The sequence below is a fragment of the Brachionichthys hirsutus genome, chromosome 16 (assembly GCF_040956055.1).
Source record: "Brachionichthys hirsutus isolate HB-005 chromosome 16, CSIRO-AGI_Bhir_v1, whole genome shotgun sequence".
In the NCBI taxonomy this organism is placed as follows: Eukaryota; Metazoa; Chordata; class Actinopteri; order Lophiiformes; family Brachionichthyidae; genus Brachionichthys; species Brachionichthys hirsutus.
Genome location: NC_090912.1, coordinates 7,481,890 through 7,509,008, shown reverse-complemented (window position 1 = coordinate 7,509,008; position 27,119 = coordinate 7,481,890). Strand labels below are relative to the sequence as shown.

The following is a 27,119-nucleotide window of genomic DNA, read 5'->3' as shown; positions in this document are numbered from 1 at the left end:
TAGTGTAGAGCAAGAAGGAGAAACAACAAATATGAGATTAATTAGATTCAGTTTTATTTAGAAAATGCCTCAAAGCCTCAGGAAGCCTCGTTTGGACATCAGTAACAGACTCCACTTGTGATCAGATAGCTTTGTTAAACTCGTCCATCATGCACACCCACTCTTCACGTTCATTAGGCCCGAGCGCCTAACAGGGCGTAAGGGCCTATTTACCTTTATTCTTAAATGCCATCTTCATTCCTGCGCTTCCATAAGTACGGTAGCCTTCGTCACTCTTAATGCGTAGCAACAGGCACGCCCAGAAAGGAACTATATGAGCAACCTCGAGTTATTGGCCCATTTCACAGTGGAGCATGATCTCGCTGTGAGGACAAAAGATTTATATTCCTCGAAGGGATCAACTGTCAGATGATCATGTTTGAAGATCTTTTCCAGTCCACCACCTCAGTCTCTCTGCTGGTGGTTCTGGTGCTGCTGGTCCTGCAGTTTTTTTACTCCAGCTTCAGCTCCAAGCAACAAAGAGAGCCTCCAGGACCCAAACCGTTCCCCCTGCTGGGAAACTTGTTTCAGTTGGATCTCAAAAGACTCGACATCTGTCTTCTTAATGTGAGAACTGTGTGTGTGTGTGTGTGTGCGTGTTATGTTATTTCCAATGCTTAAATATTTACTGACTTTGGTGGTTAAATAACTTCCATATGCAGTGAATCCTCCAGAAACTTTATGTAAATTGCTTTTATATATTTCATACTGTGAGTCTCAAACGTACCTGCCTCCACCTTTTCAGCTGTCCAAAACACATGGATCAGTGTTCACCATCTACTTGGGTCCAAAGAAGGTGGTGGTTCTCACAGGATACAAGACAGTCAAACAGGCTCTGGTCTCTCATGCTGAAGAGTTTGGAGAGAGAGAAATCACTCCTTTATTCCGTAACCTCAATAAAGGAAATGGTGAGGAAACATTTATGGTAACTTGCTTTTCTTCTAAATCTAAAACCAACACATTTTGTTTCCAGGCATAGTGTTTACCAACGGCAACACGTGGAAAGAAATGAGACGCTTTGCTTTGTCTACACTGAGGGATTTTGGGATGGGAAAAAGCCTCACAGAGGAGCGAATCATTGAGGAATGTCACCACCTGATTAAGAGCTTTGAACAAAACGAAGGTAGCATTATCTGTACAAATGCTTTGTCCTTCAAATGCTTCATACTTTCTTTATAAATCCTGTACATCATTCTGTTTCTCTCAGGTAAAGCCTTCAACAACAGCCAGACTCTGACTTATGCTGCTTCAAATATTATATCAGGAATTATGTTTGGAAGAAGATTTGAATACACAGATCCAGTCTGCCAAGCTATGGTTGAACGGAACCGTGAGACAATCCACCTGATGGGCTCTGCTTCCGCTCAGGTACAGAAGGATTTATTCTTTAATGATGCATTTTACATTGCTGTGTGTATTATCACTTGAATAAATAGGAAAGTAGTTTTGCATTTTTACATAATCTTTACATGGAACTAACCATGTACCGACCGATTCCTACATACGAAACCGATCTTGTCCACCGATCTTATCTACCTCCGCAAATGTCTGAAGGTCAGACACTGTCTGCTTCTGCTCTGCCATGAGATCACTGGCAGGTCTGCCTACCTGCCCCAGCCTATCTCCACCCCATCCACAAGCATTGACAGCGAGCGCCTGTTTAGCTTGGCGGGACATGTAGTAGATGAGAAAAGAAGTTGACTGTCTGGTGAAAAAGCAGACATGCTTTTGTTCATTAAAAAAAAAACACCTGCCACGAATGTAAAAGTGCCTGCAATAAGTCTGTGAGAACAATCACTTGTTCCATGTTAATTATTGTTATTACCCGTTGACCTTTAGACCTTAGAATGCTTGACTTTTAGCAGCCTTTGTCCTGTCAGCTGTTGCAAGTTATTTTAGACTGATAATTTTACATTTGAATAGCCTGCTGCATTTGGGCATTTTCTTCCTTTTTCACTACAAGAAAGAAAAGCTAAAACTCAGGACACCTTATTTGTGGTTCAGGTTGTTGTTTTATTAACCACCTCAAACATTGTTATTTCATTTTATTTGTAAGAGCAAAATACTGCTGTTCACTTTATCTTGTACTCTTTTTCAGCTTGTTCAGAAAATGTCCCAATTTAATTGATATTAAATAACTATATTTAATGAAAGCGTTTGAACGAAGGCAGCAGGGATTCAAGACTTCATGACTCTCTCCTTTGCTCTGTTACTCTGATAATGAAGCCGCTGCTTTGTAATCTTTTTCAGATATACAACATGCTTCCATGGCTGGGTCCTTTTATTAAGAACTGGAAGACCATGATGAAAAATATTAAGGAAAACAAAGAAGAATTCAAACGCATCATAGCAGATCTGAAGGAGAGTCTGAACCCTGAGATGTGCAGATGTTTCATTGATGCATTCTTGATGCATAAATTAAAACTGGAGGTGAGACGCCCCAACTCCGGTTAATTCTCTTCACAGCTTGTTGTACAAAACATCAATAATTTACTACATGTATTTTTCTAGGAGTCTGAAATCAAGGACTCACAATATCATGAGGAGAACCTGGTCTATAGTGTGATGAATCTGTTTTCTGCTGGAACTGACACCACAGCAAACACACTTCAGTGGAGTCTGCTTTACATGGCAAAATACCCTCATGTACAAGGTGAGAAAGCATCATGCTAATCTGAGCAAGCAAATCTCACAAGGAATTTGGGTTAAAGTGCACTGCATTTTTATCAGATTGAGTTCCATTTTCACCCACATCTAGACCAGGTCCAGGAGGAGCTGATCAGGGTGATTGGAAGCCGTCAGGTCCGAGTGGAGGACAGGAAATACCTGCCCTACACTGACGCTGTAATCCACGAGGCACAGAGATTCGCCAACATTGGCCCCATGGCTATTCCTCATAGAATGAGCCAGGATGTCACCTTCCAGGGATACTTCATCAAAAAGGCAAGTTGTTCATAGCAACATATGTGTGTGTGTGTGTGTGTGTGTGTGTGTGTGTGTCTTTTGGTTCCAATATTTAATACATTACATTTTCCCTGTGCTTCCAGGGGACGTCTGTTGTTGTTCTACTTTCATCTGTCCTGTTCGATGAGAGTGAATGGGAGAACCCACACACCTTCAACCCTTCACACTTCCTGGATAAGGAGGGTAGATTTATCAGAAGAGATGCCTTCTTGCCCTTTTCTGCAGGTACCAAAAACTTCATTAGATCAGATTTTAACTTGTAAGGATAAGATCCAGTTTATTTTGTTACAAGTCTTTGTCCTTGCAGGACGTAGGGTCTGTCTTGGAGAGAGTCTGGCCAGAATGGAACTCTTCCTCTTCTTCACCTCCCTCCTTCAGCGATTTCGTTTCACTGCTCCACCTGGAGTTGCAGAGGATGAACTGGATCTCACACCAGTTGCAGGTTTAACATTCTCCCCTCCTCCTCATGAGCTGTGTGCTGTCAGTCGCCAATGACAGAGAACTGCTATAGCTCCTTGTTCTGAGCCTTAATGCCACTGTGGGAGTGGCTTCTGATTTTAGCCTACAGCACTTTATCACATGTAATCACCTGCTCTCTCTCTGCTCTATTTTCTATCACCTTAATATTCATTTTTAATGTATGGAAGCATGCATTACTGATCATAAAGACCTTAGCTGTAAACAAAATAAATTATACTTGTGATTTAAAAAAGAAAAAACGTATTTGAAATAAAAGCTAACATATGTTTGGGCTCTAATATGTTGTGTGCTTTTTTTGTGAGGGTCACATGAAGCGTAAGCAATATCAGTGTTATATACCGATGTAAACAACTGCAGTGAGAGGCAGAGAAAGTATAGTTCTGGTATTTAATATCAGTTCTCAGTCTGCAATTGTCAGAACACAAGGGCAGTTCAAAAGACGCAACTGAGGTCAGACAATGATCCAAAAGTCGAAAACAGTGCACTGGAGATCTGACTGCCCAAGCATCCTACATGACACCCCTTCAGGATGATTGATAATGAGATCAGAAATGCCAACCTGAAAGTGATGTGTGAATACTCACATCCAATACCTGAATGAGACCAAAAAAAAGAGTCTTTATCCAACATAAAAATCAAGAAGGTTTGTGGTGCTCAGACTCAACACAGAGAGTTGAATGAAGAACAATCAATTGTTTAAGCAGCAGCAGCACAGATCCCAAGGAATTCAGACACTGGTGGTGGGAAGATGGATCAGAGGCAGAGCTGGAGATGCTGAAGATGGTTTGTTGGTTGGAGATGAAAGTTGTAAACAATGAAAGCATGAAAGAACGACAGGAGAGCAGTGGAAGATTAAGTGAAAGGCATCAACATGTAAGCTCAGCAGAAGGGTGCATGTGGAGTTGCTATTGGATAGAGGTGAAGCGCTGATTAAAGAGTTAGAAGCTAAATCGAGAGTATGAGCAAAATCACCAGAGAGAGCAGTGATGTTTGGGTCTCATTTGTGCAGGAGTCATAAAATTTTAGTCTTCACGAGGCATCCATGCCCTTTTTCATAACATTTTAAATGGTAAACTAATCACAAGTTCTGCCTCAAGGCACCAATAGTTGCTGAAGTACACAGACGAGTGGGTTTAACACAGTCTTCCATCCATCATCTCCATGCAATGGGTCAGTGCTTGGCCCAAACTCATGATCGTGTTATGAACAAAGTAGAGCAGAAATTGGATATTTGCCTCTCATGTGTTTAAATGATCAGACACGACAAAGAGCGCAGACTGTGCTGCTATCGCCAGCCAGTTTAAATTACGTGTTCTGTCCTAATCTGCACCGGCAAATACGTATATGTCTTCAAAATGTATTTCTTCACCAAATAAACTGAGCTGCAGTGACTGAACCAAGCATACTGGCAGGGACAGACCCCTCCCACCACTCCCACTATGTCTTTGCATTTTCGGAAAATAGTTGGGAAGCCTCCAGAGTATCCATGCACGTTATGATGGTCTGCAAAAGCCTATTGCACCAAAACCATTACATACATATACACAAACATACTGCATACAGATACACTACATATCCGTATTGTTACAGATAAAGTCACAAAGTAACAAGAAGAATGGGGCAGGAGACAAAACGTGAAAGTCAGTATTTCTTTTATAGGTTCGTACGGACCACCCACAAAGTCTGGCATCAAAGCAAAACTGAAACAAACGGAAATGCCGCTTATCTCACGGTTTCTTTGCCCAGCCCAAACCTGAACGTCCGTGGGGCGGCCACTTGTCCAAGTCTCCTGCGCCGATCACAAAGAAGCGATTTCCAGCCTCTTTTCCTGGTCTCCTCATAAAGGGTGGTTTGGTCCTGTCAGAGTCCCTGGCTTCTGTCATCAGGGCTCTGTAGATCAGCAGGTCAATGTTTCATTCACTTCAGGTTCTCCACAGGCTCCACAGGCTCCACAGGCTCCACCGGCCACTCCTGTCATCTGCCGATCTCCTGCCGATCTCCGCCGAACTCCTGTCGTTCCTTTGCCATTCCCTGCCCTTCGGTGTCATCCTTCTTCTGTCTGTTGCGTCACTCTCCTTTATCGCCTTCCGGTGATTACCAGCAGGTGCGTCTGCTCCCACACCTGAATTGCGTCTGGGGCCACGCCCAGTGCTGTCCAGGCAAGGATCCACAGGAGGGTGCTAAAAGTCCACATCAGGCAGCAACACATCCTGTACATGCACAACTCAAACAGTGATACACATTAGTCCGCACATCACAGTATGTACTATTAGTGTAGAGCAAGAAGGAGAAACAACAAATATGAGATTAATTAGATTCAGTTTTATTTAGAAAATGCCTCAAAGCCTCAGGAAGCCTCGTTTGGACATCAGTAACAGACTCCACTTGTGATCAGATAGCTTTGTTAAACTCGTCCATCATGCACACCCACTCTTCACGTTCATTAGGCCCGAGCGCCTAACAGGGCGTAAGGGCCTATTTACCTTTATTCTTAAATGGCATCTTCATTCCTGCGCTTCCGTAAGTACGGTAGCCTTCGTCACTCTTAATGCGTAGCAACAGGCACGCCCAGAAAGGAACTATATGAGCAACCTCGAGTTATTGGCCCATTTCACAGTGGAGCATGATCTCGCTATGAGGACAAAAGATTTATATTCCTCGAAGGGATCAACTGTCAGATGATCATGTTTGAAGATCTTTTCCAGTCCACCACCTCAGTCTCTCTGCTGGTGGTTCTGGTGCTGCTGGTCCTGCAGTTTTTTTACTCCAGCTTTAGCTCCAAGCAACAAAGAGAGCCTCCAGGACCCAAACCGTTCCCCCTGCTGGGAAACTTGTTTCAGTTGGATCTCAAAAGACTCGACATCTGTCTTCTTAATGTGAGAACTGTGTGTGTGTGTGTGTGTGTGTGTGTTATGTTATTTCCAATGCTTAAATATTTACTGACTTTGGTGGTTAAATAACTTCCATATGCAGTGAATCCTCCAGGAACTTTATGTAAATTGCTTTTATATATTTCATACTGTGAGTCTCAAACGTACCTGCCTCCACCTTTTCAGCTGTCCAAAACACATGGATCAGTGTTCACCATCTACTTGGGTCCAAAGAAGGTGGTGGTTCTCGCAGGATACAAGACAGTCAAACAGGCTCTGGTCTCTCATGCTGAAGAGTTTGGAGAGAGAGACATCACTCCTTTGTTCCATGACATCAATAAAGGAAATGGTGAGGAAACATTTATGGTGACTTGCTTTTCTTCTAAATCTAAAACCAACACATTTTGTTTCCAGGCATATTGTTTACCAACGGCGACAGGTGGAAAGAAATGAGACGCTTTGCTTTGTCTACACTGAGGGATTTTGGGATGGGAAAAAGCCTTACCGAGGAGCGAATCATTGAGGAATGTCACCACCTGATTAAGAGCTTTGAACAAAACGAAGGTAGCATTATCTGTACAAATGCTTTGTCCTTCAAATGCTTCATACTTTCCTTATAAATCCTGTACATCATTCTGTTTCTCTCAGGTAAAGCCTTCAACAACAGCCAGACTCTGACTTATGCTGCTTCAAATATTATATCAGGAATTATGTTTGGAAGAAGATTTGAATACACAGATCCAGTCTTCCAAGCTATGGTTGAACGGGACCGTGAGCTCATCCACCTGATGGGCTCTGCTTCCGCTCAGGTACAGAAGGATTTATTTTTTAATGATGCATTTTACATTGCTGTGTGTATTATCACTTGAATGAATAGGAAAGTAGTTTGAAGATGAAGATGAATATATTTATTAGACAGAATGTTAGAGTACAAGTACAGTCACACAGTAGCATGTATTACAGTACAAATAAAGTCAAACATCCTGTCTAAGAGGAGCATTTCAAAAAAGCCCTTAAGGTCTTGCTTCCGTTGAAAGTCCTTCGTACATAAATCATCGACAATTAACAATACAAATAAAAATAAAACCAATATTCAATAACTCAAATAACTGTATTTTTACATAATCTTTACATGGAACTAAGCATGTACCGACCGATTCCTACATACGAAACCGATCTTATCCACCGATCTTATCTACCTCCGCAAATGTCTGAAGGTCAGACACTGTCTGCTTCTGCTCTGCCATGAGATCACTGGCAGGTCTGCCTACCTGCCCCAGCCTATCTCCACCCCATCCACAAGCATTGACAGCGAGCGCCTGTTTAGCTTGGCGGGACATGTAGTAGATGAGAAAAGAAGTTGACTGTCTGGTGAAAAAGCAGACATGGTTTTGTTTATCAAAAAAAACAAACACCTTCCACTAATGTAAAAGTGACTGCAATAAGTCTGTGAGAACAATCACTTGTTCCATGTTAATTATTGTTATTACCCGTTGACTTTTTGTAGAATGCTTGACTTTTAGCAGCCTTTGTCCTGTCAGCTGTTGCAAGTTATTTTAGACTGATAATTTTACATTTGAATAGCCTGCTGCATTTGGGCATTTTCTTCCTTTTTCACTACAAGAAAGAAAAGCTAAAACTCAGGACACCTTATTTGTGGTTTAGGTTGTTGTTTTATTAACCACCTCAAACATTGTTATTTCCTTTTATTTGTAAGAGCAAAATACTGCTGTTCACTTTATTTTGTACTCTTTTTCAGCTTGTTCAGAAAATGTCCCAATTTAATTGATATTAAATAACTATATTTAATGAAAGCGTTTGAACGAAGGCAGCAGGGATTCAAGACTTCATGACTCTCTCCTTTTCTCTGTTACTCTGATAATGAAGCCGCTGCTTTGTAATCTTTTTCAGATATACAACATGCTTCCATGGCTGGGTCCTTTTATTAAGAACTGGAAGACCATGATGAAAAATATTAAGGAAAACAATGAAGAATTAAAATGCATCATAGCAGATCTGAAGGAGAGTCTGAACCCTGAGATGTGCAGATGTTTCATTGATGCATTCTTGATGCATAAATTAAAACTGGAGGTGAGACGCCCCAACTCCGGTTAATGCTCTTCACAGCTTGTTGTATAAAACATCAATAATTTACTACATGTTTTTTTCTAGGAGTCTGAAATCAAGGACTCACAATATCATGAGGAGAACCTGGTCAATAGTGTGATGAATCTGTTTGCAGCTGGAACTGACACCACAGCAAACACACTTCAGTGGAGTCTGCTTTACATGGCAAAATACCCTCATGTACAAGGTGAGAAAGCATCATGCTAATCTGAGCAAGCAAATCTCACAAGGAATTTGGGTTAAAGTGCACTGCATTTTTATCAGATTGAGTTCCATTTTCACCCACATCTAGACCAGGTCCAGGAGGAGCTGATCAGGGTGATTGGAAGCCGTCAGGTCCGAGTGGAGGACAGGAAATACCTGCCTTACACTGACGCTGCAATCCACGAGGCACAGAGATTCGCCAACATTGTTCCTGTAATTTCTTCTCACAGAATGAGCCAGGACGTCATCTTCCAGGGATACTTTATCAAAAAGGCATGTTGCCCATGACAAACCTAATTGATAGCTAAATATGCTATGCTAAATATGCCAAAAGTGCTCTCCAGACTCTTTCTGGAGGACAGAAACGGAGATACCTGTAGTCATCACGACTCTCTCCGGATCAATCCCCCACCCCCTTCTTGTCCACCTACGTTGTACATATTATGTGTCTTTTTAATTTGTTGTTATTTTGCATCTGTGGAGTAATCTATTTTTATTTTATTGGTATTGTTAAATGTCTATGATTTATGTACCAAGGACTTTCAACGGAAACGAGACCGCAAGGGCTTTTTTGAAATGCTCCTCTTAGACAGGATGTTTGACTGTACTTGTAATCTAACATTCTATCTCATAAATATATTCATCATCATCATCATTATACGTTAATATTGTAATAATGTTTCAAGAATTGTTTTGGACATTTAAACATCCCACATTGTTTCTGTGCTTCCAGGGGACATCTGTTTTTGTTCTACTTTCATCTGTCCTGTACGATGAGAGTGAATGGGAGAGCCCACACACCTTCAACCCTTCACACTTCCTGGATAAGGAGGGTAGATTTATCAGAAGAGATGCCTTCTTGCCCTTTTCTGCAGGTACCAAAAACCTCATTAGATCAGATTTTAACTTGTAAGGATAAGATCCAGTTTATTTTGTTACAAGTCTTTGTCCTTGCAGGACGTAGGGTCTGTCTTGGAGAGAGTCTGGCCAGAATGGAACTCTTCCTCTTCTTCACCTCCCTCCTTCAGCGATTTCGTTTCACTGCTCCACCTGGAGTTACAGAGGATGAACTGGATCTCACACCAGTTCCAGGTTTAATATTCTCCCCTCCTCCTCATGAGCTGTGTGCTGTCAGTCGCCACTGACAGAGAACTGCTATAGCTCCTTGTTCTGAGCCTTAATGCCACTGTGGGAGTGGCTTCTGATTTTAGCCTGCAGCACTTTATCACATGTAATCACCTGCTCTCTCTCTCTCTGCTCTATTTTCTATCGCCTCAAAATTTATTTTTAGTGTATGGAAGCATGCATTACTGATCATAAAGACCTTAGCTGTAAACAATAAATTCTACTTGTGATTTAAAAAAAAAAAAACGTATTTGAAATAAAAGCTAACATATGTTTGGGCTCTAATATGTTGTGTGCTTTTTTTTGTGAGGGTCACATGAAGCGTAAGCAATATCAGTGTTATATACCGATGTAAACAACTGCAGTGAGAGGCAGCGAAAGTGTAGTTCTGGTATTTAATATCAGTTCTCAGTCTGCAATTGTCAGAACACAAGGGCAGTCCAAAAGACGCAACTGAGGTCAGACAATGATCCAAAAGTCGAAAACAGTGCACTGGAGATCCGACTGCCCAAGCATCCTACATGACACCCCTTCAGGATGATTGATAATGAGATCAGAAATGCCAACCTGAAAGTGACGTGTGAATACTCACATCCAGTACCTGAATGAGACCAAAAAAAAGAGTCTTTATCCAACATAAAAATCAAGAAGGTTTGTGGTGCTCAGACTCAACACGGAGAGTTGAATGAAGAACAATCAATTGTTTAAGCAGCAGCAGCACAGATCCCAAGGAATTCAGACACTGGCGGTGGGAAGATGGATCAGAGGCAGGGCTGGAGATGCTGAAGATGGTTTGTTGGTTGGAGATTAAATGATTAAATGATCAGACACAACAAAGAGCGCAGACTGTGCTGCTATCGCCAGCCAGTTCAAAATACGTGTGCCGTCCTAATCTGCACCAGCAAATGCGTATATGTCTTCAAAATGTATTTCTTCACCAAATAAACTGAGCTGCAGGGACTGAACCAAGCATACTGGCAGGGACAGACCCCTCCCACCACTCCCACCATGTCTTTGCATTTTCGGAAAATAGTTGGGAAGCCTCCAGAGTATCCATGCACGTTATGATGGTCTGCAAAAGCCTATTGCACCAAAACCATTACATACATATACACAAACATACTGCATACAGATACAATACATATTCGTATTGTTACAGATAAAGTCACAAAGTAACAAGAAGAATGGGGCAAGAGACAAAACGTGAAAGTCAGTATTTCTTTTATAGGTTCGTACGGACCACCCACAAAGTCTGGCATCAAAGCAAAACTGAAACAAACGGAAATGCCGCTTATCTCACGGTTTCTTTGCCCAGCCCAAACCTGAACGTCCGTGGGGCGGCCACTTGTCCAAGTCTCCTGCGCCGATCACAAAGAAGCAATTTCCAGCCTCTTTTCCTGGTCTCCTCATGAAGGGTGGTTTGGTCCTGTCAGAGTCCCTTGCTTCTGTCATCAGGGCTCTGTAGATCAGCAGGCCAATGTTTCATTCACTTCAGGTTCTCCAAAGGCTCCACCGGCCACTCCTGTCATCTGCCATTCTCCTGCCGATCTCCCGCCGATCTCTGCCGATCTCCGCCGAACTCCTGTCGTTCCTTTGCCATTCCCTGCCCTTCGGCGTCATCCTTCTTCTGTCTGTTGCGTCACTCTCCTTTATCTCCTTCCGGTGATTACCAGCAGGTGCGTCTGCTCCCACACCTGAATTGCGTCTGGGGCCACGCCCAGTGCTGTCCAGGCAAGGATCCACAGGGGGGTGCTAAAAGTCCACATCAGGCAGCAACACATCCTGTACATGCACAACTCAAACAGTGATACACATTAGTCCGCACATCACAGTATGTACTATTAGTGTAGAGCAAGAAGGAGAAACAACAAATATGAGATTAATTAGATTCAGTTTTATTTAGAAAATGCCTCAAAGCCTCAGGAAGCCTCGTTTGGACATCAGTAACAGACTCCACTTGTGATCAGATAGCTTTGTTAAACTCGTCCATCATGCACACCCACTCTTCACGTTCATTAGGCCCGAGCGCCTAACAGGGCGTAAGGGCCTATTTACCTTTATTCTTAAATGGCATCTTCATTCCTGCGCTTCCATAAGTACGGTAGCCTTCGTCACTCTTAATGCGTAGCAACAGGCACGCCCAGAGAGGAACTATATGAGCAACCTCGAGTTATTGGCCCATTTCACAGTGGAGCATGATCTCGCTGTGAGGACAAAAGATTTATATTCCTCGAAGGGATCAACTGTCAGATGATCATGTTTGAAGATCTTTTCCAGTCCACCACCTCAGTCTCTCTGCTGGTGGTTCTGGTGCTGCTGGTCCTGCAGTTTTTTTACTCCAGCTTCAGCTCCAAGCAACAAAGAGAGCCTCCAGGACCCAAACCGTTCCCCCTGCTGGGAAACTTGTTTCAGTTGGATCTCAAAAGACTCGACATCTGTCTTCTTAATGTGAGAACTGTGTGTGTGTGTGTGTGTGTGTGTGTGTTATGTTATTTCCAATGCTTAAATATTTACTGACTTTGGTGGTTAAATAACTTCCATATGCAGTGAATCCTCCAGGAACTTTATGTAAATTGCTTTTATATATTTCATACTGTGAGTCTCAAACGTACCTGCCTCCACCTTTTCAGCTGTCCAAAACATATGGATCAGTGTTCACCGTCTACTTGGGTCCAAAGAAGGTGGTGGTTCTCGCAGGATACAAGACAGTCAAACAGGCTCTGGTCTCTCATGCTGAAGAGTTTGGAGAGAGAGACATCACTCCTTTGTTCCATGACATCAATAAAGGAAATGGTGAGGAAACATTTATGGTAACTTTCTTTTCTTCTAAATCTAAAAGCAACACATTTTGTTTCCAGGCATAGTGTTTACCAACGGCAACAGGTGGAAAGAAATGAGACGCTTTGCTTTGTCTACACTGAGGGATTTTGGGATGGGAAAAAGCCTTACCGAGGAGCGAATCATTGAGGAATGTCACCACCTGATTAAGAGCTTTGAACAAAACGAAGGTAGCATTATCTGTACAAATGCTTTGTCCTTCAAATGCTTCCTACTTTCCTTATAAATCCTGTACATCCTTCTGTTTCTCTCAGGTAAAGCCTTCAACAACAGCCAGACTCTGACTTATGCTGCTTCAAATATTATATCAGGAATTATGTTTGGAAGAAGATTTGAATACACAGATCCAGTCTTCCAAGCTATGGTTGAACGGGACCGTGAGACCATCCACCTGATGGGCTCTGCTTCCGCTCAGGTACAGAAGGATTTATTCTTTAATGATGCATTTTACTGTGTGTATTATCGCTTGTAAGTAGGAATGCAGTTCTATATTTTTGCATATATATATATTTTAACTTTATTACAGGCTCTAGACCCAATAGTAAAAACATACAACACAAAAACACAGCAAAACATCATCTTATTCAGGAGAGTCTTAACAGACACCAATACCAATGTTTCCATAGCTATGATTGATATCTGACCAAGCTGCACCTGGGATTTGTAAGCATCAATATGATACTGTTTCGGGACCCATCAAGTCGGGACATGAACTTAAACATCAGGTTCCTCAAGAGGGCATGTAGAGTGCTTAGTCCTGAGTCACAAAATAGCTTACTAGCACTGCTGCTCCTTGGCTTTTTTAGCAATATCCTCAGGCAGTCATTATATGCTACCTGAAGTTTGCACAGGGTCTCCTTGTAGCGGACCCATAATGGGGCAGTGTACATAGCATGCACCAACTGAACAGTTACTAAACTTGATTCCTTTCCATTTACACATTTTAATAAAGCATTGTTTAGATAAACGTAGAAGAGCAAGTAGAGATTTATTAACTGCCAATGAAATAATTTTAAGTTAAATACAGCATTACAATAGTTAAGCGTTTTGCATTGTACTCTTTTTCAGCTTTTTCAGAAAGTTTCCCGATTTAATTGATTTTAAATAACGAATGCAGCAGGGATTCAAGACTTCATGACTCTCTCCTTTGCTCTGTTACTCCGATAATGAAGCTGCTGCTTTATACTCTTTTTCAGATATACAACATGCTTCCATCGCTGGGTCCCTTTATTAAGAACTGGAGGGATATAAATAAAAATAGTAAGGAAAACAAAGAAGAATTAAAATGCATCATAGCAGATCTGAAGGAGAGTCTGAACCCTGAGATGTGCAGATGTTTCATTGACGCATTCTTGATGCATAAATTAAAACTGGAGGTGAGACGCCCCAACTCCAGTTAATGCTCTTCACAGCTTGTTGTACAAAACATCAATCATTTACTACATGTATTTTTCTAGGAGTCTGAAATCAAGGATTCACAATATCATGATGAGAACCTGGTCTATAGTGTGATGAATCTGTTTTCTGCTGGAACTGACACCACAGCAAACGCACTTCAGTGGAGTCTGCTTTACATGGCAAAATACCCTCATGTACAAGGTGAGAAAGCATAATGCTAATCTGAGCAAGCAAATCTCACAAGGAATTTGGGTTAAAGTGCACTGCATTTTTATCAGATTGAGTTCCATTTTCACCCACATCTAGACCAGGTCCAGGAGGAGCTGATCAGGGTGATTGGAAGCCGTCAGGTCCGAGTGGAGGACAGGAAATACCTGCCTTACACTGACGCTGTAATCCACGAGGCACAGAGATTCGCCAACATTGTTCCTGTCGTTGCTTCTCACAGAACGAGCCAGGACGTCACCTTCCAGGGATACTTTATCAAAAAGGTAAGTTGTCCATGACAAACCTAATTGATCGCTAAATATGTTAATATTGTAATATTGTTCCGATAATTCTTTTGGACATTTAAACATCCCACATTGTTTCTGTGCTTCCAGGGGACGTCTGTTTTTGTTCTACTTTCATCTGTCCTGTTCGATGAGAGTGAATGGGAGAGCCCACACACCTTCAACCCTTCACACTTCCTGGATAAGGAGGGTAGATTTATCAGAAGAGATGCCTTCTTGCCCTTTTCTGCAGGTACCAACAACTTCATTAGATCAGATTTTAACTTGTAAGGATAAGATCCAGTTTATTTTGTTACAAGTCTTTGTCCTTGCAGGACGTAGGGTCTGTCTTGGAGAGGGTCTGGCCAGAATGGAACTCTTCCTCTTCTTCACCTCCCTCCTTCAGCGATTTCATTTCACTGCTCCACCTGGAGTTGCAGAGGATGAACTGGATCTCACACCAGTTGCAGGTTTAACATTCTCCCCTCCTCCTCATGAGCTGTGTGCTGTCAGTCGCCACTGACAGAGAACTGCTATAGCTCCTTGTTCTGAGCCTTAATGCCACTGTGGGAGTGGCTTCTGATTTTAGCCTACGGCACTTTATCACATGTAATCACCTGCTCTCTCTCTCTGCTCTATTTTCTATCGCCTCAAAATTTATTTTTAGTGTATGGAAGCATGCATTACTGATCATAAAGACCTTAGCTGTAAACAAAATAAATTCTACTTGTGATTTTAAAAAAAAAAACGTATTTGAAATAAAAGCTAACATATGTTTGGGCTCTAATATGTTGTGTGCTTTTTTTTGTGAGGGTCACATGAAGCGTAAGCAATATCAGTGTTATATACCGATGTAAACAACTGCAGTGAGAGGCAGAGAAAGTATAGTTCTGGTCGGGGAGGTGGCGGTATTGCACTTAATTTGCAACACATTGTTTACCTTCACATTACAAATTGCACATGCTGAGTAGTTATGTTGTTTAGTGCTGGTTGTTGTTCAGAGCGCTGATGGCTCTCTGGGAAAAAACTGTCACTGAGTCTGTTAGTCCTGCTCTTGTGCAACCTGTCGCGCGGGCCCGAGGGAAACAGGTTGAACAAGTTGTGTCCTGGGTGTGAGGAGTCTCTGGCAATGTTTGCAGCTCTGCTGAAGTAGCGAGAGCTGGCGATACAATCCAGGGGGGGGCAGAGAGCAGCCGGTGATCTTCCGGGCTGTGTTGATCACTCTCTGCAGGGTTTTCCTCTCCGCTGCCGAACACCACGCTACCTGGAGGCACAAGGAGCTCAAGATTTCCTAGGTCAAACAAATGACATGCTAAAATCTTCAATAATTAAAATGCTTGTACTGTGCTCCATTACAGATGTACAACATATTTCCTTGGCTGGGCCCTTTTATTAAAAAGCGGAGGGATTTGGTGAAGGGTGCTGAGATAAAGAAAGAGGAATCAGAACGTATCATAGCAGATCTGAAGGAGACTCTGATCCCTGGGAAAACCAGATGTTATGTTGACGAGTTCCTGATTCATCGGTCTAAACTGGAGGTCAGGTGTCAGTCAACTCCAGTCAGTTATATCCAAAGGGCAACAAAACCATTAATCGTTCCTTCATTTTATCCCAGGAATCTGAAATCAGGCATTCACAATATAATGATGTAAGCCTGGTCCACTGTGTGAGGAATCTGTTTCAGACTGGAACTATCACTGCAGAAAATAAAATTAAGTGGAGTCTACTTTTGATGGCAAAATATCCTCGTATACAAGGTGAAAATGCAAGTGCACATTATTGATTGTGTGAGCAGTTCTCACAAGGAATTTAAGTGAACGTAACCACATTTTTATCCGATTGAATTCCATTTTTACCCTGAATCTAGACCAGGTGCAGGAGGAGCTGAGAAGGGTGGTAGGGAGGCGTCAGGTACAAGTGTGGGACAGGAAATACATGCCCTACACTGACGCTGTTCTCCATGAGATTCATCGATTTGCCAACATTATCCCCATGGCTGTTCCTCACAGAACCAGCCGAGACGTCACCTTCCAGGGATACTTCATCAAAAAGGTCAGTTACCCATTGCATTGCACCAATCAGTATAGTGCTTGCAGTGCTTATGTTAATGAATTGTTAGTAAAAACAATAGAAACTGACCAAATTAGATCCCATTCCTACTCATCTGGACAAAGCATGTCTACCTTCCCCTTCGGCCATAATAATTAATGCCATACATTCACGTTAATAAAATGCTTTATTACAATTGAAAAAGTGAAAAAAGTGTCCCAAGAATTTCCGTGATGCAACTAAAGTTGTTCGTGTGCTCCCAGGGGACTACTGTATTTCCACTACTTACATCTGTCCTGTTTGATGAGAGTGAATGGGAGAACCCACACACCTTCAACCCTTCACGCTTCCTAGATAAGGATGGTAAACTCATCAGAAAAGATGCCTTCTTGCCCTTTTCTGCAGGTCTCTCTCTCCAAACTCTTCAGCATGAGAGACCAGAGCCTGTTTGACTGTCTTGTATCCTGCGAGAACCACCACCTTCTTTGGAGTGTATTGTATTGTGTTTTTTTAAAGGGAATTTATGTCATTCTAATTGTGTATCGTACCATGAAACTGATCTTGTCAACTATAAATGTATGACTATTCTTTTTAAATTAAATAATGCTCTATGCAAGTGGAAAAAGGAACAGATCTTTATCTCTTTTTTCCCCCACATCAGTACCCACTAAAAGTGTGAGCGTGTTTTCTCATTCTTGTGAATGGAAAAGTGGCTGGATAACTGTGCATGCACGAGCACACACACACACACAAACACACACACACGCTACTCCTGCATGCTGCCTCATTAAACAACCTATAATCAATTCAGACCATGTACATTTTTCATATAATTTGTTTACAGCTCTAAAATGAGAGCGATGAGACAGATAAATTCAGTTTGCGGTCAGGTCATGGACTTTAAAGCATCAACAGGCGTTTGTTTGTTCTGCTTTCTTTGTTTACCTGTCTGTCAGAAAGATCATATTGACATATTCACGAAATGTTGGGAAAATTACCAGGAACAATTGATAAAATCTTTGTCACGATCCAAAAGACATTAACCCTTGTATTATGTTGAAAAATAATTACGTTGTTTATGTTAGGGTCATTTTGACCCGCACTGTGTAAATCCACTCAAAACAGTAAAAAAAAACCGCGTTAAACCAATAACATCTTCATTTTAGATTATATGAACATTTAGAAAAGAGACATACAATACATTTTTAATTCCAACACTATATTTAAGAACTATTTGAAGTTTTTTCCTCTTCATGAACACTTTTTTTTTTTCATTCGACTTGCTCCATTTCCTCAGATTTTCAATGTTCAACAGCTCTGGTGTCGCGGTTGTCAAATCGGATCACACGAGATATCATGTGAAATGTCTCCAGAGACATTGTTGCTCGAAAGATTGGCCTTCCATTCTCTTCATTCCACAGACTTGCAGTTGCTTCTCCCTTTGACCTGTAGACTCCAGCTAATACCAGAATTCCGATGTAAGCATGCAAGTCAGTCTGATCCAGTGGCTTCCATTTCTCTTGAAATACACGCCTTCCCTCCAAATTGGTCATGTCCAGTATAATCTTCTCTATTGGTGGGGATATGAAGAGCTGAAATGCTGATTGAATATCATCGACTCGTGTGACAGCAAATCTTGTAGGACCGGGAGTCCTTTTGATGACATTGGAAGATGACAGTCCACCTCGGCTTTGGTGTGGTGCTGTTGACCATTTTATATTACCAACTTTAGATGCCCATGTCCCCTCTGTGGATGATTATTGCTGCATTCCTTGGTTTTCATCTGATGGAGAGACAATGGCAGACTCGTCCTCTGAATCCTCCTCATTGGAGGAAAATTGACAATCTGGATCATCAATAACATTGTCCCCGGTCTCTGAAATCTCTTCCTCTGCATCACTAAAGCCAAAGTAGCATCAACTGTAAACCTTCTGGAGCTCATTTTTGGTGTGTTTGTCAAAGAGATGACATGAGAACAGTGACAAGGACAAGGGAGAAAAAGTTCCTCCTCTACTCACACCTGGGTCTCTGTGTCAAAATAGCTATTCAGAGGGAGTCAAAATACAAATAATTGGGCAATCTAAATAAAGGACATAAAAGACATCAATGTTTATTTTGGATCTGAACAGTTTCTTACCCTCATTAAAGTGTCCGGGTCAAAATGACCCCAACATCATATTCGTATACAAAGTCTGCACAGACATTATACTACACATCAAGGTGTCCAGATTTTACACACAAGTTCATGACCCAAGATGAGGAAAAGTCACAAAATTGTATGACGAAAAATAAAGGATAACCAGTACTTTGGTCAACACGAAAACTGAAATGGGTCAAATTGACCCTTAACATAACATAAGGGTTAAAATAAAAAAAGCATAAACTGTTCAGAACATGTAAGTTTGTTCCCCGAAATGATGCATCTACTTCTCCAGCAAGAGGTGCATGTCAGCAAACCTGTTCAGGTTAAGTTAGTGCGAGAAGAAGACACTTCTGCGTTGTTTATTTGGGGTGTGCTCTTCTGTGAGAACAACATTTCACTTGAAAGGTTTGTGTTCCTGAAAGCAGCCAGTTTCCAGGTGATCATGTTTGACGACCTCCAGTCTTCCACGTCATTTTACCTGCTGCTGGTTCTGGTTCTGCTGGTCCTGCATATTTTTTACTCCACGTTCATCTCCAAGGAAAACACCAGAGAGCCTCCAGGACCCAAACCGCTCCCCCTGCTTGGAAACCTGCTCCAGGTGGATCTCAAAAGACTCGACATCTCTCTTCTAAATGTGAGAATCTGTTTGGTCTGAAGCAATGTTGTTATTTACATTGTGTAAACAGAAATCAAATCTATATGTATTTTGCAAGTTATATCACTTCCTTATGCAGTGATGTTTCAGTAAATTGCTTTTATATATTTCATACTGTGAGTCTCAAACGTACCTGCCTCCACCTTTTCAGCTGTCCAAAACACATGGATCAGTGTTCACCGTCTACTTGGGTCCAAAGAAGGTGGTGGTTCTCGCAGGATACGAGACAGTCAAACAGGCTCTGGTCTCTCATGCTGAAGAGTTTGGAGAAAGAGACTTCATTCCTTTATTCCATGACCTCAATAAAGGAAATGGTGAGGAAACATTTATGGTAACTTTCTTTTCTTCTAAATCTAAAAGCAACACATTTTGTTTCCAGGCATATTGTTTACCAACGGCAACAGGTGGAAAGAAATGAGACGCTTTGCTTTGTCTACACTGAGGGATTTTGGGATGGGAAAAAGCCTCACAGAGGAGCGAATCATTGAGGAATGTCACCACCTGATTAAGAGCTTTGAACAAAACTAAGGTAGCATTATCTGTACAAATGCTTTGTCCTTCAAATGCTTCATGCTTTCCTTATAAATCCTGTACATCATTCTGTTTCTCTCAGGTAAAGCCTTCAACAACAGCCAGACTCTGACTTATGCTGCTTCAAATATTATATCAGGAATTGTGTCTGGCAGACGGTTCGAATACACAGATCCAGTCTTCCAAGTTATAGTTGAACGGGACCGTGAGACGATCCACCTGATGGGCTCTGCTTATGCTCAGGTAATTCTGAATGATGCAATGATCAAAAATAATCCGGCACACTTTTACTCTGTTTCGTAAAGTTTTCAGGGTCTCATAATCTCAATCATTTTCTAACAAGTTTCTTCAAAATTGAGTCTGGCATCAGACCATTCGTATCTTTACCAACGGACATGGATCACTAATCTTTGAGGTATCATCATTTTTAAGTGATTCATCTCTTTCCCTGCCTCCTAAATTTTAAATGGCCTGAACTGGACTTCTGTTCTATTATTGTATGAAGACTTTAATTTCTCATCCACCTGACTGGTGGGGGGTGGGTGGAATTCTAAATTCTCAGATGGCTAAAATATTAACAGTCATTCGGGTCACACGTTAACAGCTGAGTCAAAAGCACTTTCATGAATTATTTATGCATGCAGACTAACATTACGTTTTTGCATGTTCGGCTATTTAATGACTAGAATGTCTCCAGTCATGTTGAATAACTAATTTGGAACCAAATAAAACCACTCCCCTTTTTACTTCTTTCCAAATATCTATGTTTTATTAAAGTGTTGTTTGAAAGATGGCAGCAGGGATTCAAGACTTCATGACTCTCTCCTTTGCTCTGTTACTCTGATAATGAAGCTGCTGCTTTGTAATCTTTTTCAGATATACAACATGCTTCCATGGCTGGGTCCTTTTATTAAGAACTGGAGGGCCATGATGAAAAATGTTGAGGAAAACAAAGGGGAATTCAAACGCATCATAGCAGATCTGAAGGAGAGTCTGAACCCTGAGATGTGCAGATGTTTCATTGATGCATTCTTGATGCATAAATTAAAACTGGAGGTGAGACACCCCAACTCCAGTTAATGCTCTTCACAGCTTGTTGTACAAAACATGAATCATTTACTACATGTTTTTTTCTAGGAGTCTGAAATCAAGGACTCACAATATCATGAGGAGAACCTGGTCAATATTGTGATGCAACTGTTTGCAGCTGGAACTGACACCACAGCAAACACACTTCAGTGGAGTCTGCTTTACATGGCAAAATACCCTCATGTACAAGGTGAGAAAGCATAATGCTAATCTGAGCAAGCGAATCTCACAAGGAATTTGGGTTAAAGTGCACTGCATTTTTATCAGATTGAGTTCCATTTTCACCCACATCTAGACCAGGTCCAGGAGGCGCTGATCAGGGTGATTGGAAGCCGTCAGGTCCGAGTGGAGGACAGGAAATACCTGCCCTACACTGACGCTGTAATCCACGAGGCACAGAGATTCGCCAACATTGGCCCCATGGCTATTCCTCATAGAACGAGCCAGGACGTCACCTTCCAGGGATACTTCATCAAAAAGGCAAGTTGCCCATAGCAACACGAATTGACATTGACATTTTTTGTCATTCAGTATGTTCTGTGAAAATGGAAAGAAGTACAGCAATACCTTGACATACAAGTATATCCTGGATCGAGCTCGTTACTCAAATATCTCGTTTGTCAAATACATTTTTCTACATATAAAATAACGGAAAACAATTGAATCCGTTCCGGCCGTCTCAAAACACTAAAATCAACGCTAATAACATTGGCTTAAAAACATTATTTCCTATATAGGTACACACACAATGATATAATAACTAATGTGGATTTATTATGAGTTTTACCTTCACGGTAGACTGCTTTTATCAGCAGTAATGCATTATTTACTGTAATTGAACCTTTATTTAACCAGGTAAGTTAACTGAGAACTATTTCTCATTTTCAATAACGACCTGGATCTAAGTTACGTATATTTGGCGGTGGAAGAGGAAGAGGAACCCGGAGAACTGGAGAGAACCCACGCAGACACGGGGAGAACATGCAAACTCCCCACAGAATGGCTGCAAGTCGGATTTTGAACCTGTGACCTTCTTGCTGTGAGGCAACAGTGCTGCCCAAAACCATTTCACATCTGAACAATTTATTTCTGTGCTTCCAGGGGACGTCTGTTCTTGTTCTACTTTCATCTGTCCTGTTCGATGAGAGTGAATGGGAGAGCCCACACACCTTCAACCCTTCACACTTCCTGGATAAGGAGGGTAGATTTATCAGAAGAGATGCCTTCTTGCCCTTTTCTGCAGGTAAAACAACTTCATTAGATCCGATTTTAACTTGTAAGGATAAGATCCAGTTTATTTTGTTACAAGTCTTTGTCCTTGCAGGACGTAGGGTCTGTCTTGGAGAGAGTCTGGCCAGAATGGAACTCTTCCTCTTCTTCACCTCCCTCCTTCAGCAATTTCGTTTCACTGCTCCACCTGGAGTTACAGAGGATGAACTGGATCTCACACCAGTTGCAGGTTTAACATTCTCCCCTCCTCCTCATGAGCTGTGTGCTGTCAGTCGCCACTGACAGAGAACTGCTATAGCTCCTTGTTCTGAGCCTTAATGCCACTGTGGGAGTGGCTTCTGATTTTAGCCTACAGCACTTTATCACATGTAATCACTTGCTCTCTCTCTCTGCTCTATTTTCTATCACCATAAAATATATGATTAAGGTATGAAAACACAAACTCAAATTACGCCTAGGATAGGCGCTCGGGCCTAATTATTATTATAATTAAAAATAAGCATATTGTCGTATTAAATAAAAGGTGCCATACTATATGTTCAGACTTTAATATGTTGTGTGATTTATTTTTGTGAACGTGTATGCGATATCATTTGTATTACCTCTGCAGAGGAGAGGTGGAGGTTATGTAATCGCCAGCATCTGTCTGTGAGCAAGATAACTAATAAGATAAGATAACTAATTTTTAACTGCATGTAACACACACACACACACGCTACTCTCATTCAGTCTCAATCATGGATTCCAGATCTGAAAGTGGAATATGAAACAACTTGGCATTGAACATTCAATCAGAACATTCATTACTGACTAAGTCCTGTGCAGGTTGTACCAATATGCAAATGAAGGAGCAGGTGGATGGAAAACATTGCAACAGAAGAGGCTCATTCCTTGTTTTCAGCAAATAACACCTACAAAGTAAATGTATTTGTAGAAAGCTAAACATACAATGAAGGGTATCTTTCTTGAAAGGCACAGATCTAGTCTGCTGTCTTTGTCTGCTCTGTAAATACTGCCATTGTACAAGTTGGAAGGAGAATTGAGTTTGAAGTGAGGTTTATTTCTTTAGCAGTGCTTTTGCAGGAGGAGCCATATCTGGCTTTACGTTTCAGGATTGAGGGAGAATGCAGTTGAACCTGTTGAAACATGAAGCCCAACTCACTCAGCAGGAGTTTAGTCATTTAGTTAACTGTATACAGGTAAGATTTTACTTCAGATGGCTCTTTTGCCCCCTTCAGCCAGTGTCAGATTTGTTTTCAGCAGTGGAAAGGAGGTGGGAAAAGTAGCCACAAGGAGGGCCTTTTTGTTAAACAGCCCTGCCCCAGCACCAATAAAATTAAGACTCATTTAAAAATAATTAATTCTTAAAAATGATTTTTTTGTTGAAGGTCTCCCATTGAAACGTAAAAAATAGTTAGCATATTTGATAGTGTGCAGGAATTCCTTCCCGGGTTTAAGACTGGGAATGGTCCTGGATCCTCCAGTCACAAATAATTCAACTGCAAATGGTTGGCGGTCTCCGTTTGGCCCAATCTGACATGCCTGATGAGTCACCTGGAGGCGTCGCTGTGTTCCAGCACAAGCGGTGAATCTTACAGAGCAATCCGAGACCATTGCCTGATAAAAGCAACGCCATACGGAATGGAACTGAATGGAGATATAATCCTGATACTCTAAACGGCGCCCCTTTGTTTGATGATGACCCAATCCGTGCTGTGCAAAGAGAAAATGCTGTTAACTGTTGTTGAAGGGTCGCTCCCGTTTTCCCTGTGTCTATATTGGGGTTTGTTTTGAGCTCATCACACATTCATGCGATGTGAGACGATGTCAATAATGACTGGTGTGAATCCGGAGGCAGCTGATGGGGGCCGGCAGGCCAGGCCTACCGTAATTGATTGTGACGTATGAAATGTATGCGGTCCAGTCCAGTGAAGAATGCAGTACATCCAAGGTTCAAGGTTACTTTATTGGTATCCGTAGGTAGATTTGATTTGCTGCAGATATAACATGCGACTGAGAACTGATATTAAATACCAGAACTATACTTTCTCTGCCTCTCACTGCAGTTGTTTACATCGGTATATAACACTGATATTGCTTACGCTTCATGTGACCCTCACAAAAAAAAGCACACAACATATTAGAGCCCAAACATATGCTAGCTTTTATTTGAAATACGTTTTTTTTTTTTAAATCACAAGTAGAATTTATTTTGTTTACAGCTAAGGTCTTTATGATCAGTAATGCATGCTCCCATACATTAAAAATAAATTTTGAGGTGATGGAAATAGAGCAGAGAGAGAGAGCAGGTGATTACATGTGATAAAGTGCTGTAGGCTAAAATCAGAAGCCACTCCCACAGTGGCATTAAGGCTCAGAACAAGGAGCTATAGCAGTTCTCTGTCAGTGGCGACTGACAGCACACAGCTCATGAGGAGGAGGGGAGAATGTTAAACCTGCAACTGGTGTGAGATCCAGTTCATCCTCTGTAACTCCAGGTGGAGCAGTGAAACGAAATCGCTGAAGGAGGGAGGTGAAGAAGAGGAAGAGTTCCATTCTGGCCAGACTCTCTCCAAGACAGACCCTACGTCCTGCAAGGACAAAGACTTGTAACAAAATAAACTGGATCTTATCCTTACAAGTTAAAATCTGATCTAATGAAGTTTTTGGTACCTGCAGAAAAGGGCAAGAAGGCATCTCTTCTGATAAATCTACCCTCCTTATCCAGGAAGTGTGAAGGGTTGAAGGTGTGTGGGCTCTCCCATTCACTCTCATCGTACAGGACAGATGAAAGTAGAACAAAAACAGACGTCCCCTGGAAGCACAGAAATAAATTGTTCAGATGTGAAATGGTTTTGGGCAGCACGGTGGCGCAGTGGATAGCACTGTTGCCTCACAGCAAGAAGGTCACAGGTTCAAAATCCGACTTGCAGCCATTCTGTGGGGAGTTTGCATGTTCTCCCCGTGTCTGCGTGGGTTCTCTCCGGTTCTCTGGCTTCCTCTTCCTCTTCCACCGCCAAATATACGTAACTTAGATCCAGGTCGTTATTGAAAATGGGAAATAGTTCTCAATGAACTTACCTGGTTAAATAAAGGTTCAATTACAGTAAATAATGCTTACTGCTGATAAGAGCAGTCTACCGTGAAGGTAAAACTAATAATATATCCACATTAGTTATTATATCATTGTGTGTGTGTGTGTGTGTGTGTGTGTGTACCTATATAGGAAATAATGTTTTTAAGCCATTGTTATTAGCGTTGATTTTAGTGTTTTGAGACGGCCGGAACGGATTCAATTGTTTTCCGTTATTTTATATGTAGAAAAATGTATTTGACAAACGAGATATTTGAGTAACGAGCTCGATCCAGGATATACTTGTATGTCAAGGTATTGCTGTACTTCTTTCCATTTTCACAGAACATACTGAATGACAAAAAATGTCAATGTCAATTCGTGTTGCTATGGGCAACTTGCCTTTTTGATGAAGTATCCCTGGAAGGTGACGTCCTGGCTCGTTCTATGAGGAATAGCCATGGGGACAATGTTGGCGAATCTCTGTGCCTCGTGGATTGCAGCGTCAGTGTAGGGCAGGTATTTCCTGTCCTCCACTCGGACCTGACGGCTTCCAATCACCCTGATCAGCTCCTCCTGGACCTGGTCTAGATGTGGGTGAAAATGGAACTCAATCTGATAAAAATGCAGTGCACTTTAAACCAAATTCCTTGTGAGATTCGCTTGCTCAGATTAGCATTATGCTTTCTCACCTTGTACATGAGGGTATTTTGCCATGTAAAGCAGACTCCACTGAAGTGTGTTTGCTGTGGTGTCAGTTCCAGCAGCAAACAGTTGCATCACAATATTGACCAGGTTCTCATCATGATATTGTGAGTCCTTGATTTCAGACTCCTAGAAAAAAACATGTAGTAAATGATTGATGTTTTGTACAACAAGCTGTGAAGAGCATTAACTGGAGTTGGGGCGTCTCACCTCCAGTTTTAATTTATGCATCAAGAATGCATCAATGAAACATCTGCACATCTCAGGGTTCAGACTCTCCTTCAGATCTGCTATGATGCGTTTGAATTCCCCTTTGTTTTCCTCAAAATTTTTCATCATGGCCCTCCAGTTCTTAATAAAAGGACCCAGCCATGGAAGCATGTTGTATATCTGAAAAAGATTACAAAGCAGCAGCTTCATTATCAGAGTAACAGAGCAAAGGAGAGAGTCATGAAGTCTTGAATCCCTGCTGCCATCTTTCAAACAACACTTTAATAAAACATAGATATTTGGAAAGAAGTAAAAAGGGGAGTGGTTTTATTTGGTTCCAAATTAGTTATTCAACATGACTGGAGACATTCTAGTCATTAAATAGCCGAACATGCAAAAACGTAATGTTAGTCTGCATGCATAAATAATTCATGAAAGTGCTTTTGACTCAGCTGTTAACGTGTGACCCAAATGACTGTTAATATTTTAGCCATCTGGGAATTTAGAATTCCACCCACCCCCCACCAGTCAGGTGGATGAGAAATTAAAGTATTCATACAATAATAGAACAGAAGTCCAGTTCAGGCCATTTAAAATTTAGGAGGCAGGGAAAGAGATGAATCACTTAAAAATGATGATACTTCAAAGATTAGTGATCCATGTCCGTTGGTAAAGATACGAATGGTCTGATGCCAGACTCAATTTTGAAGAAACTTGTTAGAAAATGATTGAGATTATGAGACCCTGAAAACTTTACAAAACAGAGTATAAGCGTGTCGGATTATTTTTGATCATTGCATCATTCAGAATTACCTGAGCAGAAGCAGAGCCCATCAGGTGGATGAGCTCACGGTCCCGTTCAACCATAACTTGGAAGACTGGATCTGTGTATTCGAAC

At 41.5% G+C, this 27,119-nt stretch overlaps 5 protein-coding genes and 1 pseudogene across 5 annotated transcripts; 5 read left to right on the top strand and 1 right to left on the bottom strand.

Annotated features, from left to right (window-relative positions):
* Positions 1 to 408: 408 nt before the first annotated feature.
* LOC137905395 (cytochrome P450 2K1-like) lies at positions 409 to 3,498 on the top strand. Its single transcript, XM_068749632.1, has 9 exons — positions 409 to 606; positions 785 to 947; positions 1,013 to 1,162; positions 1,247 to 1,407; positions 2,290 to 2,469; positions 2,551 to 2,692; positions 2,798 to 2,982; positions 3,087 to 3,228; positions 3,311 to 3,498. The coding sequence occupies exons 1-9, from the start codon at positions 409 to 411 to the stop codon at positions 3,496 to 3,498; spliced, it is 1,509 nt and encodes a 502-aa protein (XP_068605733.1).
* Positions 3,499 to 6,161: 2,663 nt separating this feature from the next.
* LOC137905396 (cytochrome P450 2K1-like) lies at positions 6,162 to 9,829 on the top strand. Its single transcript, XM_068749633.1, has 9 exons — positions 6,162 to 6,359; positions 6,540 to 6,702; positions 6,768 to 6,917; positions 7,002 to 7,162; positions 8,265 to 8,444; positions 8,526 to 8,667; positions 8,773 to 8,957; positions 9,418 to 9,559; positions 9,642 to 9,829. Exons 1-9 carry the CDS (start codon positions 6,162 to 6,164, stop codon positions 9,827 to 9,829), a joined length of 1,509 nt encoding a protein of 502 aa, XP_068605734.1.
* A 2,230-nt stretch (positions 9,830 to 12,059) lies between these two features.
* Positions 12,060 to 15,059, top strand: LOC137905394 (cytochrome P450 2K1-like). The gene is made up of 9 exons (XM_068749631.1): positions 12,060 to 12,257; positions 12,440 to 12,602; positions 12,668 to 12,817; positions 12,902 to 13,062; positions 13,844 to 14,023; positions 14,105 to 14,246; positions 14,352 to 14,536; positions 14,648 to 14,789; positions 14,872 to 15,059. The coding sequence occupies exons 1-9, from the start codon at positions 12,060 to 12,062 to the stop codon at positions 15,057 to 15,059; spliced, it is 1,509 nt and encodes a 502-aa protein (XP_068605732.1).
* An 829-nt stretch (positions 15,060 to 15,888) lies between these two features.
* On the top strand, positions 15,889 to 17,037 carry LOC137905584 (cytochrome P450 2K1-like; the record flags this gene model as incomplete). Its single annotated transcript, XM_068749829.1, has 4 exons — positions 15,889 to 16,074; positions 16,152 to 16,293; positions 16,404 to 16,588; positions 16,849 to 17,037. Coding segments are annotated over 4 exons (702 nt in total), but the record flags the coding sequence as incomplete, so codon positions are not given.
* A 2,133-nt stretch (positions 17,038 to 19,170) lies between these two features.
* Positions 19,171 to 22,515, top strand: LOC137905397 (cytochrome P450 2K1-like; annotated as a pseudogene).
* Positions 22,516 to 24,636: 2,121 nt separating this feature from the next.
* LOC137905583 (cytochrome P450 2K1-like) lies at positions 24,637 to 27,118 on the bottom strand (the record flags this gene model as incomplete). Its single annotated transcript, XM_068749828.1, has 6 exons — positions 24,637 to 24,824; positions 24,907 to 25,048; positions 25,709 to 25,893; positions 25,999 to 26,140; positions 26,222 to 26,401; positions 27,035 to 27,118. Coding segments are annotated over 6 exons (921 nt in total), but the record flags the coding sequence as incomplete, so codon positions are not given.
* Position 27,119: the final 1 nt, after the last annotated feature.

What these genes read in the sequence shown, in the direction of transcription:
- LOC137905395 (XM_068749632.1), top strand. Translation starts at nt 409, where the DNA reads ATGATCATGTTTGAAGATCTTTTCCAGTCCACCACCTCAGTCTCTCTG. An exon ending in GAGCTTTGAACAAAACGAAG is followed by an intron (nt 1,163 to 1,246) that starts GTAGCATTATCT and finishes TGTTTCTCTCAG; the next exon opens with GTAAAGCCTTCAACAACAGC. An exon ending in TGGGCTCTGCTTCCGCTCAG is followed by an intron (nt 1,408 to 2,289) that starts GTACAGAAGGAT and finishes AATCTTTTTCAG; the next exon opens with ATATACAACATGCTTCCATG.
- LOC137905396 (XM_068749633.1), top strand. Translation starts at nt 6,162, where the DNA reads ATGATCATGTTTGAAGATCTTTTCCAGTCCACCACCTCAGTCTCTCTG. An exon ending in TGCATAAATTAAAACTGGAG is followed by an intron (nt 8,445 to 8,525) that starts GTGAGACGCCCC and finishes GTTTTTTTCTAG; the next exon opens with GAGTCTGAAATCAAGGACTC. An exon ending in AAAATACCCTCATGTACAAG is followed by an intron (nt 8,668 to 8,772) that starts GTGAGAAAGCAT and finishes ACCCACATCTAG; the next exon opens with ACCAGGTCCAGGAGGAGCTG.
- LOC137905394 (XM_068749631.1), top strand. Translation starts at nt 12,060, where the DNA reads ATGATCATGTTTGAAGATCTTTTCCAGTCCACCACCTCAGTCTCTCTG. An exon ending in TGGGCTCTGCTTCCGCTCAG is followed by an intron (nt 13,063 to 13,843) that starts GTACAGAAGGAT and finishes ACTCTTTTTCAG; the next exon opens with ATATACAACATGCTTCCATC. An exon ending in CTTCTTGCCCTTTTCTGCAG is followed by an intron (nt 14,790 to 14,871) that starts GTACCAACAACT and finishes TTGTCCTTGCAG; the next exon opens with GACGTAGGGTCTGTCTTGGA.